We start from the raw sequence: 13,915 nt of genomic DNA on the forward strand, positions 1-13,915 counted from the left end.
TCCACACTGTTTACAGTGGCACCCAGGTGGCTCAGTGGGTTAAGCATCTGCCTTCAGCTCAGGTCATGATCCCAGGGTCCTGGGATTGAGCCCCCGTTGGGCTCTCTGCTCATCATGGAGTCTGCTTCTCCCTCTCCCCGTTTGTGCTCTCTCTCTCTCAAATAAATAAAATCTTAAAAAATAAGTAAGATTCACACCACTGTAAGAAAAAAAAGCCTGGGGGAAAGACTGTTAGTTGCCAACTCAATACTCAGTCTCCCCTTCTTATTATATAGAATGCCAATTGTACTTGGCAATCTGCCCAGCTAAGACATTTCCTGGCCACTCTGAACCCAGGCATGATCATGCGACAAAGTTCTGGCCAAAGACATCTAAGCTGACGTCTGTTTGGAGCTTCTAAGGCTCTTTAAAAAGAGCTCACTTATTTAGTGTGTGCTCTTTCGCCAACCCTTCTTCCTGCAGGGTAACAAAGAAAATAGGCTGGAGCTGCAGGAGCCGTCTCAAGAATGAAAACCACACTAAGGAGAGCTGAAAGAAGCACCTAGGAAGTGGATCAAATTGAGCCTGTCCTACCAGCCCTGACCAGCTCATAGTCCTGCTTTGTGTCAAGTTGATAGGGATAGATGAAAAGATAACAGTTCCTTTTCCCAGAAAGCTAACCATAGAAGCAGCTAACTTTTATTGCACACTTGGTATGTATCAGAAACCATCCTTAGCGCTTTACATGCATTAGAAAAAAAAACATGTACATTAAGTATTATTCCATTCACACAAAGGAGGCTACACGTTTAGCAAGGTTAGTTACCCATGGTAATCCAAGGCTTGAAGCTGGGTCTTCTATCATTAGTATGATTACAATTAGCATTAATTACAATGCTATACTGGTTCCCAGTCTTTATGGTATTTATATTAATGGGATAACATCATCACAGATCCTTCTATTTATTAATGGATACTAATCTCAAAGAGATCATACTGCATGATAAAGATAAAAATGGAGATTAGAATTAAGGTTGTTTTGTTTCCCAATGGCCACATTTTCAAATACTTCTTAAGGACTCTGTTCTATGGACTTTTGGTTAGTCTTTGAAATCTACCAATAATTGTAACAGCTCTTTCACTAAATACTAAAGTATAGCAGACATTTTCACAGGACTCTGTCCAGCAACCCTTACTCTGGTATCTTCCCCTTTGTCCTTCCCCATCTCCACCCCTGGTTACAGACTTTTTAAGTGAAGGGCAAATACTTAAATTCAGCTTTTATTTTTAAAATTTTTCAAGTATCTTAAGCATTCAACCCACTTTTACTTTATCCAATCTTCCCATGTTAACATAGCCCAAACAGAACATTTTCTCATGGAAAAATGTTTTATAAAAAATATTACCAGTGGTTGCTTTTTAGCTCCAAATCACCAAATTTGACCAAATTCCAGCCCAACCTAAGAACTTTCTCAGCATTTATGTCTGATATTTATTCCACTCCCTTCCAAAGCAGTGTTCTCTGCTAATAGCAATAAGATTCTGTCAGAAGTCAGGCAGACAGATGAATGGATAAAGATGTGGTATATATATATATACAATGAAATATTATGCAGCCATCAAAAGGAATGAAATCTTGCCATTTGCAATGACGGTGGAACTGGAGGGTATTATGCTGAGCGAAGTAAGTCAATCAGAGAAAGACATGTATCATATGACCTCACTGATATTAGGAATTCTTAATCTCAGGAAACAAACTGAGGGTTGCTGGAGTGGTAGGGGTGGGAGGGATGGGGTGGCTGGGTGATAGACATTGGGGAGGGTATGTGCTATGGTGAGTGCTGTGAATTGTGTAAGACTGATCAATCACAGACCTGTACCCCTGAAACAAATAATACATTATATGTTAAAAAAAAAAGATAGTAGGAAGGGAAAAATGAAGGGGGGGAAATCGGAGGGGTAGACGAACCTGAGACTATGGACCCTGAGAAACAAAGTGAGGGTTCTGGAGTGGAGAGAGGTGGAGGGCTGGGTTAGCCTGGTGATGGGTATTCAAGAGGGCACGTACGGAATGGAGCACTGGGTGTTATACGCAAACAATGAATCATGGAACACTACATCAAAAACTATTGATGTAATGTATGGTAATTAACATAATAAAAAATGTAAAAAAAAAAAAAGTCATGCAGATTCCTGCATTTAGTGGCAGGTTACATAACGTGGCTACCAGATCCTTCCCAGTCTTTGAGATTCAAGGCTGAGACATCTTTTATCAGGTACCATTTGAGATGGATTTATACTTTAAGCCTCAATGTTTCAACATGAAGATTTAGATTGGCTATTTCACATTTGACTCAATTTTTCCAAATATCCAGAAATTGAAGTTTATTTATTTTTTTTTAGAGAGGGGCAGGGTGTGGAGAGGGAGAGAGAATCTTAAGCAGGCTCCACACCCAGTGAAGAACCCAATACAGGGCTTGATCTTACAACCCTGAGATCATGACCTGAGCTGAAATCGGGAGTTGGACACATAGCCAATGCAGCTACCCAGGCACGCCCAGAAGTTGTTTATAAACTTTTACTTATCGATTTCCCCTAGATCGAATGCACCTAGAGTCTAAACTTCATAGTGTTACAAATGTACACCTAGCAGAAGAGACAACAAAGTTTGATTCCTTAAGTTCCCCCAAAAGATAACTTTTAGAAATGAACGAAGTATTTTAAGGGAAGTTACCCTTTATGTTATAAAGTAACAGAAGCCCATTGTTAGTGTGAAAGAACAAGTCCTGAATTAGTTTATAGCTTCTCTACTAAAGCCTAATTCTAAGCTGAGGAACACATCCACTATTTAAACATACACTAACATAGCTGAGAGAAAGAAAAAAGACATTTGAACCCCAGGAGCCAAAAATGGCCTGCTTCCACTAACCCCAGGTTCTAGCATATCCCTGGATATAATACAGCAGGGATGGGAGGGATTCAAAGAAATATGCTTTCGAGTGTCACATTCATTTAAGGCTGAAGACCATCCACTGTGTAAGTCTGAGCTGCTCTATTAATTTATTTATAAAAATAAAATTTCATTAACTATCACAATGGTATTTTATACAACCCTAATGACAAAAGAACCATTTTTTTTTTTTGCTCCCTAAGATTTACAAGGCTGATCAAAAATTGAAATTATTGGTATAAAGTGATACAATAAGACAAAGCATGGTAAAGTCTGCTTTATTGGTGGCAGTTAGTATAAGTCAATAAATATTGATCCCCAAAGAAGAACTCATTTATTTATCAGTTACTGGTCCATAGAGAGCTGAATGAAACTGAACCAACTGCCTGCTGAGATGATAAACTGAAGTCAATCCTGCTTCTTGGGAAATGAAGCCATAGCTAGCTGATATATGGCATATGCTGTTCCTGAAAAATAAAAAGAAACAAAAAAAGAACTTCTAAGAAATTCTGAGATTTATATGCATAAACCTAATATTCCAGCTAAAAGGTTGTAAAAAGAAAGAGGCAAGTCTGCCATTATTGCTACTTTTATGGGAACATAAAAAAGTATTTTGATAGGTGCTGGCAAAATTTAAAATAAATATATGTTAAACACATTTAATCTAGTTTTAGTATCAGTTAACTTCTATAGAAAGTGTTAGATATAGTACAATGTATTTGTCAACTTGAATAACATGTAAAAAAATTTTTAAGTAAGATTAAGAACATATATAAAGGCTATTTCCATACTAACCTAAGATTGCCTGAGAAATGCTAAGAATGATTCAAATACCAAAAAAGAGGTCAAGATATGCAAGCACTCCCTAAAGTATATTATCAATGTAAAACCAAGGAAGAGTGATACACTTAAATTATCAAGTTTAAGGTAATAGCTAATAAGTGAAAAATTACTAAAATGACCTACCAGAACTTATGATGTAATATATCATGTACTGGCTAACTCAACATAATAGAAAAAATAAAATAAAAATAAAAAAATAAAACTAACTACCAGAATACCTATGAAATAGTCACACTGATCAAAAAGAATTTAGGACTTTATCTTAAGAGAGCCCAAATGCCACTATCTAGTTGTTGTCTTCATCCAAAAATGCCCCTTCACTGTATTTAATCCAAGCCAAAAAAGGCACCTTGGCATGAGCAGAAGACTTTGTAATTAGGGTTCAAATTTCAGCTTTTCCACCCAGAGGCAATATTATCTTGAGTAATTAACACAATTTCTTCAACTTTAAAATAAGGACACATAACAGACTTAATACAAGGGGGTCCAAAAATCCCTTTATGTGGCATTCTTATCAATAGGACAAGCACAAAGTAATCACTCAAATATTGTTTCCCTTCCTCCCCCAGAAAGCAATCATTCAAATTCTTCACTCTGCTCCAACCATACCAATTTGTGATATTCCACTGCTAATACTGAACAATGGGCCTGCCCAATCCACAGAAAAAAATTTCAAAGCACTTTGGGTACTGTAATAAGTGTTGTTCTATACAGGTTGTTTCTGTCCTAAACACGGATGTTGAGTGTAGTTGTAAAATATTTTTTTATTATGTATCAAAATAAAAATGTTCAAAAACCCTGTTACAATAGATGGGGCAGAGTAGATGGCCTGCACACTCTGAAAGCTACCTCTATCATAAATACTCATCAAACATTATTGGTTTATTTTTTTTTTTAGACATTAAAATGCTCTTATATAATATGTATCAATTATCCTGTTGAATCCTTACATGCAAAGCATTAAGATCTCAGATTCTGGAGACAGACTTCCTATGTTAAAATACTGGCACAGTAAAAGCAATGAAGTTGTTAGTTATCCTTACTGTTACTTATCTATAAGTCAAGCACTCCAAATATCTTACCACCAACTGTAAGCATCATAGTGGCTCTATACAGGAGGGCATCAGCTACTCCACCCTTTAGATGCACTGGAATTCCATTATCCTCCTAGATCAAAAAACAATAATAATTAATACATCTGTGATTTGTTTTCAACTAAGTTCAAAAGACTAATCCATTTATATAAAATTAAGTGCCTCCTTAAACCCCTGGAATTAAAATATTGTAAACATCAAAATTAAAAGACTACAATTTTCCTGATTCTGTCTCTACTTCCACTAAATTAAAATAAGAACTCCTAAAAGTCAATTCTTTCTCTTAAGTTTAGTGAGATCCAATAAAGATGTTCTTTCCAAGGAATATATAAATGTTAAAGTTGTGAAAATATACTGATTAAGTTCATCAACTGAATTATTATAAAGATCAGTACTCATCACACTTTAGATTTAATCGTAAGATTTATTTTTTCCTTAAAAAAAGGGGGGGAAGGGGTTTGTTTATAACCTTAAATTATATCCTTAACCCCTAGTCCAGCACCTGGCATATAGTATTTAATACATCTGTTAAATATAAGTATTTTATTTTTACGTAGCATACAAATGGCCCCTGACTTAACAATGGTTCAACTTATGATTTCTCAACTTTACAATGGTGTGAAAGTAATACACATTCAGTAGAAACTGTACTTTAAATTCTGAATTTTTACCTTTTCCCAGGCTAGTGATATGCAGTACGATACTCTCTGATGATGCAGGGCAGTGGCAGCCAGCAACAACTCCCAATCAGCCACACAATCATGAAGTTAAACAACCAATAAACTTACAACTATTCTGTATCCATAAAACCATTCTCTTTTTCACTTTCAGTACAGTATTCAAGAAATTACATAAGATATTCAACACTTTATTATAAAATAGGCTTTGTGTTAGATGACTTTGCCCATCTGTAAGCTAATGTATGTGTTCTGAGCTTGTTTAAGGTAGGCTAAGCTATATTTAGTAGGTTAACTATATTAAATGAATCTTCAATTTAAAATGTTTTCAACTTATGATGGGTTATTGTATATGACATAATGACATAACCCATCATAAGTCAAGGAAGATCCGTATGACCTATAGGATGTAGAATACAAGGCTTTTTAATCACTTAAAATTTTATTTGGGAAAAACCAGAGATCACCCAGGAAAACAAACCAAAAAAATCACTAATAATTTAACTACTTATAAAGGTTAACGACTCTATCCCGTCATCTTTCCTCATGTGAAAACCACCACAACATATCCATAATATATATATGGTACATATCCATATCCATAAATTAATTTATATACATCCATAAATATATTTTTTTAAAGATTTATCTCTCTCTCTCTCTCACTCACACACACACACCCACACACCCATGGGAAGAGGGAGAGAATCCAAAGCTTACTCCCTGCTCAGCGTAGAGCACGGTGATCTCTGGACTCTGAGATCATGAACTGAGCCAAAACCAAGAGTCAGACGCTCAACTGACTGGGCCACCCAGGCGCCCCAATATATGTAAATATTTTTAATGCCTACATTACCTTACCTTCTAATTTACACACACACTTGTTTAATATACAAAATGAGATTATGCTGTAAGGGTCTGCCATATACTATTTTTCACTTAATGCTATTTTTCTAAATATTTTATTTATTTCTTTATTTGAATTTATTTGGGAGGGAGGGAGGGAGGACGAGCAGGGGGAGGAGCAGAGGGAGAAGCCAACTCCCCTCTGAGCAGGGAGCCCTTCCCAGGACCCTGAGATCACGACCAGAGCCGAAAGCAGACGCTTAACCGACTGAGCCACCCAAATGTCCCTACTTACTGCTATCTTAAAAGCCATTCTGTTAGTCCCTTTAAGCCCACCTTATTCCTTTTAATGACCACATAGCATTCCATTGTGCAAAACTATCATAATTGAATTAGCTAGTCTCCTATTTTTTTTTTTTTTGCTAGTCTCCTATTAATGGGTATTTAGGTTGTTAGGGTTTTTTTGGTATTAAAATCCTATAATGAATAACCTCTTTCCTTTTTTTAAATATTGTTATGCTACTATTTCTGCAGAAAATATTTTTTAAAAAGATTTATTTGTTTTAGAAAGGGAGAGAGTGTGCTCCCTCTATAAAATTTTTGTCAATCATATGTCAATAAAACTGGGAAAAATATATCTTCTTCAAATGTTTTGCAGGAGAAGCATTTATATCTGCAATTTATCTTTGTTAAGGTTTTATTTGAGAGAGAGAGAGAGAGAGAGCGCACGTGCATACGCACAAGTGGCAGGGGGGATGGGGGATGGGCAGGGAGAGGGAGAAACAGGCTCCCTACTGAGCAGGGAGCCCAACACGGGGCTTGATCCCAGAACCCTGGGATCATAACCGGCTGAAGCAGATGCCTAACCAACTGAGCCACCCAGGCACCCCTGCAATTTATCTTTTAATATATAATACAGAAGGGATCAAACTTTACTTTCTTTAAAATAGCCAATTTTTCCAACTTATTGTATCCTTTCCTCTCTGATATGAAATAGCACCTTTAACATATATTAAATTTCTACATATATATTTGTTTTGTTTCTGCGTCCTTTCTATGGTCTGTCTATTCTCGTGCAACTCCCCCAAAGAGTGCCAACCTAATGTAACTTCTCCAAAGTGTCTTTGACCAATACCCTTTCCCTCTCATTTCTTCTGCTTCCCCAAGGGCCTCTTGTATATAACAAATGCCCAATTAGCTATCAACAGTTTCTTACTATTCGTTTGCTAATATAGCAGGATCAGGAACAACCAAACATCGCCAAATTTACTTCCTATCTCCACCTTTTGGTAATTTTACTATTACAAGTAATAACTGTCTATAAAATATTCCAGTACCTGAAATAGCTTTTGTTTCTCTGGAACTTTATTTTCAAACTGCCTGCGTGAAGCAGTACTTATGGTCCTCTGGGCAATCTGACGAAGAGCCTGAAATGAAAAATCCATAGATGTTAGGCAGATTTAGGTCTTAAAGAAACCTTCAAAACCAACCATTTTCAATCTTTAATATTACAGAAGAGGGAAATTGACAGTTAAAACATATCCGATTTGGCAGTAAGAATCCTAAACCAGCAGCCAGGTTTTCCAATTGGTTGTCCATCCACTACTCTTTATATTAAAATTCTGCAGTCTCCAAAAACCACATTCAAGTAGCAATTCTGAGCAAAAGAAAAAAAAAATCATCTTTACCTGATTGAACTAGTAGTAGCATCATATAATCCTTAAGTAAAACATTGACATACAGATATTACAAAAATAAAGAGTGATTACAAAATAACACTAAGTTCAAGTATTTTCATTTAATACTCTACCATATTATTAAAAATCTATTACTTGACACCAAAATAAAATGGCACGATTCCTACTTAATTAAAATGCTTTCCTCATTACATTTTTCCTAAAAAAATCTTTAATAGGGTATAATTCTTTTAAAAAAGAAACTTGCATTATATATATATATATTGAATTAAATAATGAAACAAATATGCACTCTATATTCCAAAATAAATGATACACTGAGAGGCTAAGTAAAACCTTACTGAATAATTACAAGAGAACGGTCACGGTTACATTTTCCTTCACTTTTTCGAAGTTTTGGGAAAATATTTCACATGCTCAAAGCAGGTGGAGGGGTGAAGGCCACTGACACTGAAGAACCGCCTGATGGAAGCAACACCACACTTCTGCCATGACTGCTCCCAAAGTCCCAACCAAAAGTGAATGACTTGCTTTTTAAACCGCATTCTGATGCTCACAAAGCTCAGAAACGCTGAAACTTAAAGCCTTTCAAAATACCACTGGAACATCTTTCTGTCTGAAGCTTCCGGGTATCAGAAACTTCCCAGTTGGACCTTAGTTTTACTCATATCGGAGCTACCGACTTTATGACTGACCTATAGGTTTAGGGATGGCCACTAAGAACCCAAGGCTGCCTAACTCACCTCCGGTCACCCTCCCAGCTTTTCCACTCCCTTCATCTACCCAACACAGGAGGCGAGAGGAACAGATGGAAGGGAAGTAATGGCAGGCGAAAAGGACACGGACCAAGGTGACTTCGGAAGTCGCCTTTTCCCACCCTTCTTCCCTCCCAGGAGAGGTTTTTCAGTCAAGGCCCCTTGGCCTCCATTCCCAACCTTCCCGCCCCACATTAAGAATACAAGCCGAGAAGCTCCTCACCAGCAGATTCCGCATCTTGGCTCAGTTACTACCCACCAACCGCGACAACCGACCACCAGGAACGAAAGTCCCCACACCGGAACCGGAACTACCTTCTGGCCTTGCGCAAGCGTCAGGCAACATAAATATTTCCGGGCGGAGGAGGGGCTTGAGCTTCTCTGACCATAGAGAGCGAAAGAAAGGCGAGAGCGGCAGTATGGCTGTGGCCGCTCTAGCCGACTGGCCGTTTCTGTCTCTTCAGTTCGTTCCCAACCTGGCCGATGCCTTTCAGGCGGCTGGTCGCTGGAGCTACGGCTGGAAGAAGCAAAGGACTTTTGAGACCAGAGAGGCGAAGAGTAACGTGTCATGTACTTTTTAACTAGCTAACATAAAATTAATGTGAGACCACGCTATCGTAGAAAATTAGTGTATTTGGAACGAGAAGGCGTTTTTTAAAACTTAGCAAACTTTGAGCCGTGGTATAGACGCTGAAAGAACACTGGGTTGGCCTGTTGTGAAGCTGCATGAAATACAAAACAAAAAGGATAACTCCTCTTACACGGATACAATCCGTTTTTTCCGCTGAAGAAACTTTGTGAGGGCGTTACTGTTCCTTGTGCTGAGACTATGGTGCAAGGAGCTGCGTCGGGATACCAGTTTTTACCTTCTTGTACCTTTGGACGCTGCAGGACTCCCCACGCAAGAAACTACCAGTGTCCCGAAATTGTGGAAGCTGTTCGCTCGTTTCTCCGTGTCTGGGAAAATGCTGAAAAGAGGGGGGGAAATTTAATTGTGGGGCAAGAAATGGGACAGCACATCTGGGCTCTTAATTCTTACTGTCTCAGGTCGAGCGGGGCACTTTCCTTGATTGGAGTGGGTAGGCAGAGCAATTGTAGATCGGCTGTGTATCTTGTATCAGTTTTGCCTAAATAATGTCACATTACAAATATCTTTATTCTCTGTGCCCACCAAGTGTGTATAAATATAAACATATTTACCCTGTACTAAAATCTTTCCAACTTTTTACAAACTCTTCTGGTTATTCCATTGTGATTTCAAATAGTGGATGATATATGGGTTCAGCATAGGTGAAATGTGTGGATAAAAATTAGTAATATCAAAATTATTCCTTCTCATCTTTTGGGTTAGATCCACCAAGTTATCTGTCCCCAGTTCAGATTCTCTTCCTCACCAAGGTTTTTAAATAGCCAATTCATCTCTCTCTTCCCTAGATAAGGACTGAAAGGATCTGGCTTAATCTCCCCTCTGTATTATGCACTGTGATCAAATCCTTGAGGACAGTTACCAAGTGCTAATAGCTGGAGCATACAAATTTTTAAAAAGTAGATTTCTAGAATTTGAACTTGTTAAAGTTTTATGTGCTGTCTTACCATTTTCTCCATCTAGATTGTAAACTTCTCAAGAACAGAGATTAATTTTTTACCAATTCCCTAGTACTGCTTAAAGGGCTAAAGGTTAGCCAGCAGATGAATTAATGATATATTGGGTAATAGATCTACATATTGGATGAAGGACACTTATGGCTCTGTCCAACAAGAACCAAAGATTCACATAAATTAGATCCTAAAATAGGTGCAGATCCCTATTTGCAGTCACTTAGTACAATTTCCCCCTTTTTACTTGATCATTCCATCAGCATAAACATAAACCCATATTAAACAAACATTTAAGTTACCATCCCATTTCTCTTCAAAATAAAACACAGATCTCTTTATACTTGTCTTCTCTTACTCTCCTAATCTTTTTTAAAATCCCATTTTGGGCAGGCTTTTAGTGCTTTTCCTAGGATCCCCAATGGCCTTTACATTGTTAAATAAACTGTCAATCTCAATTTTCATCTTTTCCATCTATCAGCAACATTTAACATAATTGATCACTCCTTCACAATATACTTTGTTTTAATTTGGAAATAAGCCATAAATGCCATTCAGTATAACATATATATGTATAGTTTCAAACAGTCTTAAGGAGCTTCCTCTGTACACTACTCTTTTGATGGTTCTCCATTTCAGCAATGTTTTTAGTTTCCTGAAACCTCATCCTCTCAATCTCTAAATTAGAGTACCGCCTTTTTTTTTTTTTAACATTCAACCCTTTTGTGATTTCATCCAATGCCATGAAATACCATTTGTGTGCTGACAACTCTCCAGCCTGACCTTTTCCTTTAACCCGACATCTCCACTTAGATGTCTAATGGACATCTCAAACTTATGACCCAAACTGAATTCTCTCCACCCTTTATTTCCAAGGCTTCTCCTCTGCAATCTTCTTCAAGCCCAAACTCTGTTTTCCATCATACTCTATAAACTAACCCATTAGAAAAGTCTGTTGAATACATACACCTTCAAAATAAAATCTGACTCTGACCGCTTCTCATGACTGCTACCCACCACTCCAGGCCAACCCACCATCTCTTGCTTGCATGACTGCAAAAGCCTTTTTAACTGGCTTCCCTACTTGTACTTTTACACTCAAGTCTATTTTCCACAGAGGGATGATCCTTTTAAAGATTTAAGTTAGATAATGACTGTTTTTACAACTGTTTTCTTCACTGCTGTACTTGCAGCATCTGGAATAGTAACTGGCACATAGAAAATGCTCAGTAATTATTGGTTAAATGAATAGTATGTCGCATGAAATAACTTACTGAGAATAAACACTCAAAAAATCTTGGATATTCATTGTACTACTTTCAAACATTTTTCAGTCCCAGGATTCCTCACTCATCATCTCCTTGCTCTTATTCTGTAAATTGTGATTATCCTGACAGAAAAATATACCTGAAATTTGCCTGTGTGCCTATCAAACTTTATTAGATCTTCTCAGGCACACCTGAAATTTGTTTCTAGATTTGTAAATTTATCCTCTGTAGCAGAATAGTTATTTTCAAAAGTTTCCTCTCCAAAACATCAGTTTGAGGTTCGTTTGTAATACTGGAAAATTATTATTAGATTACTAGACATGATTAGAAAGTATATCCAGAGGGTTTTTGAACATTGTAACAGGACTGGCAGTACACTATTTAGGTATATGGAAAATGAGAGGTAGGTAATGGTTAATTTAAGCCTTGTCAGTAAGATGTGTGAAAATACTTAGCGAAAATAATCACAATTACTGATGCAAAGTTACCAAATCACAGTTATTCAATCTTTCCCTTTAAAAAAACAAACAAGATTACAATCCTTACTTTGATTCTGCCTATAGCATCTATAAATAAAAAGAGGAAAGCCAGAATAGAGATTTGTGTGATTGGGATGTGGGTTTTAATTCTGAAACCATGCTTAATCCACTTCGTTTTTTTTTTTTTTAAGATTTTATTTATTTTTTGACAGAGACAGTGAGAGAGGGAACACAAGCAGGGGAGTGGGAGAGGGAGAAGCAGGCTTCCTGCGGAGCAGGGAGCCAATGGGAGGCTCGATCCCAGGACCCTGGGATCACAACCTGAGCCGAAGGCAGACGCTTAACGACTGAGCCAACCAGGCGCCCCAATCCACTTCCAGTTTTATAAAAACAATATAGTAGAATAGCTTCATGTGAAGTTTAATGTACAAAAACTGCTAGCTACAGAAAAGATAGCACTTCAAAATAATTCCTTATTTTCTTTGATTATTACAGTTAGGAATCAAGAAACACTTGGTTATCTCTTAATTGCTGTATTCATTATTAAATAATTTTATCTAATTGCAAGCCTCAATCTTTTCATCATTTAAGTTGAGGACTGGCTTTGGATTAATTATCTCTAGCTCTAAAATCCTTGTGTATGAAAAATAATATATAAAATATATTATTGAGTTCACGCCTTGTTGAACAATAATTTATTGGCTACCTAGTATGATTCTAACACTTTGCAGTATGTTCAGGGAAAAACTGTTAAAATTCCAAACCTTCTGGAGCATATAATCTAATTAGGAAGGTAATAACACATAATAGTAAGTTATGATGTGGATGGATACATATGAGTCTTAGGTAACTGGTTTAGCAAAAGTTGCTCATGGGAAATTCAAGGAAGATAGCAGTCATTAGGAAAGTTTTGAAAAGACTAAATTTCAGCAGAGTCTTGTAGAATTAGAATAAATGAAGTAGTGAGTTTTAGCAGGGTCCAACAGCATAAATGGAGTAGAGATTAAAAGACATTCTAGACTTAAAGCAAGAACATGACTAATAACCTGGATTTAGAATCAAGCATGATCAACTGCAGGAACTTTAAAATAGATGCCTAGGTGTAGTGAAAAGAAAAAACTGTAGTTAAATAACTTGAAGTCAGACAGATCCTGAATCTGTCACTTAATAGTGATTATGACTGAAGGCAAGTTTCATAATCTATACTTCAGTTTATCTGTAAAATGGATAATAGTATCTATCATCATTGGATGGCTGTGAAGATTAAATGATATAATTCAATAAACGTTAACTTTTTAAAGATTTTATTTGAGAGAGAGAGAGAGAAAGAGAGCACACATGTTCGGGGGCAGGGAGAGGGACAAGCAAGACTCCATATGGAGACCACCACCTGAGCCGAAATCAAGAGTCCACCACTTAACCTACTGAGCCACTCAGGCGTCCCTATAAATGTTAACATTTATTATGGAAGAAAAAATTGGGTAAAGAGATCAACAAAATCCAGGCAGAAGGTATAGCATAGACAGAGGCTAAGAAGAGGAGGTGAACAGATGTCTTAGGGAACTGCAAATACTATGGTTGGCAGAAAGACAAATGAGGGGGTGAGGGAACAGTGGAAGAAGGCAGGGGTGAGATTTTAATAATGATTTTAAATTTTATCCTGAAGGTGAATGAGGGCCATTTAAACTTATGGGGGGACGCCTGGGTGGCTCAGTCAGTTGAGCGTCTGCC

General features: G+C 37.2%; 1 protein-coding gene across 1 annotated transcript; it reads right to left on the reverse strand.

Moving 5' to 3' along the window:
* Positions 1-3,191: 3,191 nt before the first annotated feature.
* On the reverse strand, positions 3,192-9,455 carry LOC118001468. Its single transcript, XM_034991579.1, is given in 5 exon segments — positions 3,192-3,396; positions 4,855-4,939; positions 7,727-7,816; positions 9,065-9,085; positions 9,088-9,455. Coding segments are annotated over 5 exon segments (579 nt in total). The 5' UTR covers positions 9,412-9,455; the 3' UTR covers positions 3,192-3,337.
* Between the last annotated feature and the right edge of the window lie 4,460 nt (positions 9,456-13,915).

The sequence above is a fragment of the Mirounga leonina genome, unplaced genomic scaffold (assembly GCF_011800145.1).
Source record: "Mirounga leonina isolate KUSES-001 unplaced genomic scaffold, KU_Mleo_1.0 Mir_53, whole genome shotgun sequence".
In the NCBI taxonomy this organism is placed as follows: domain Eukaryota; kingdom Metazoa; phylum Chordata; class Mammalia; order Carnivora; family Phocidae; genus Mirounga; species Mirounga leonina.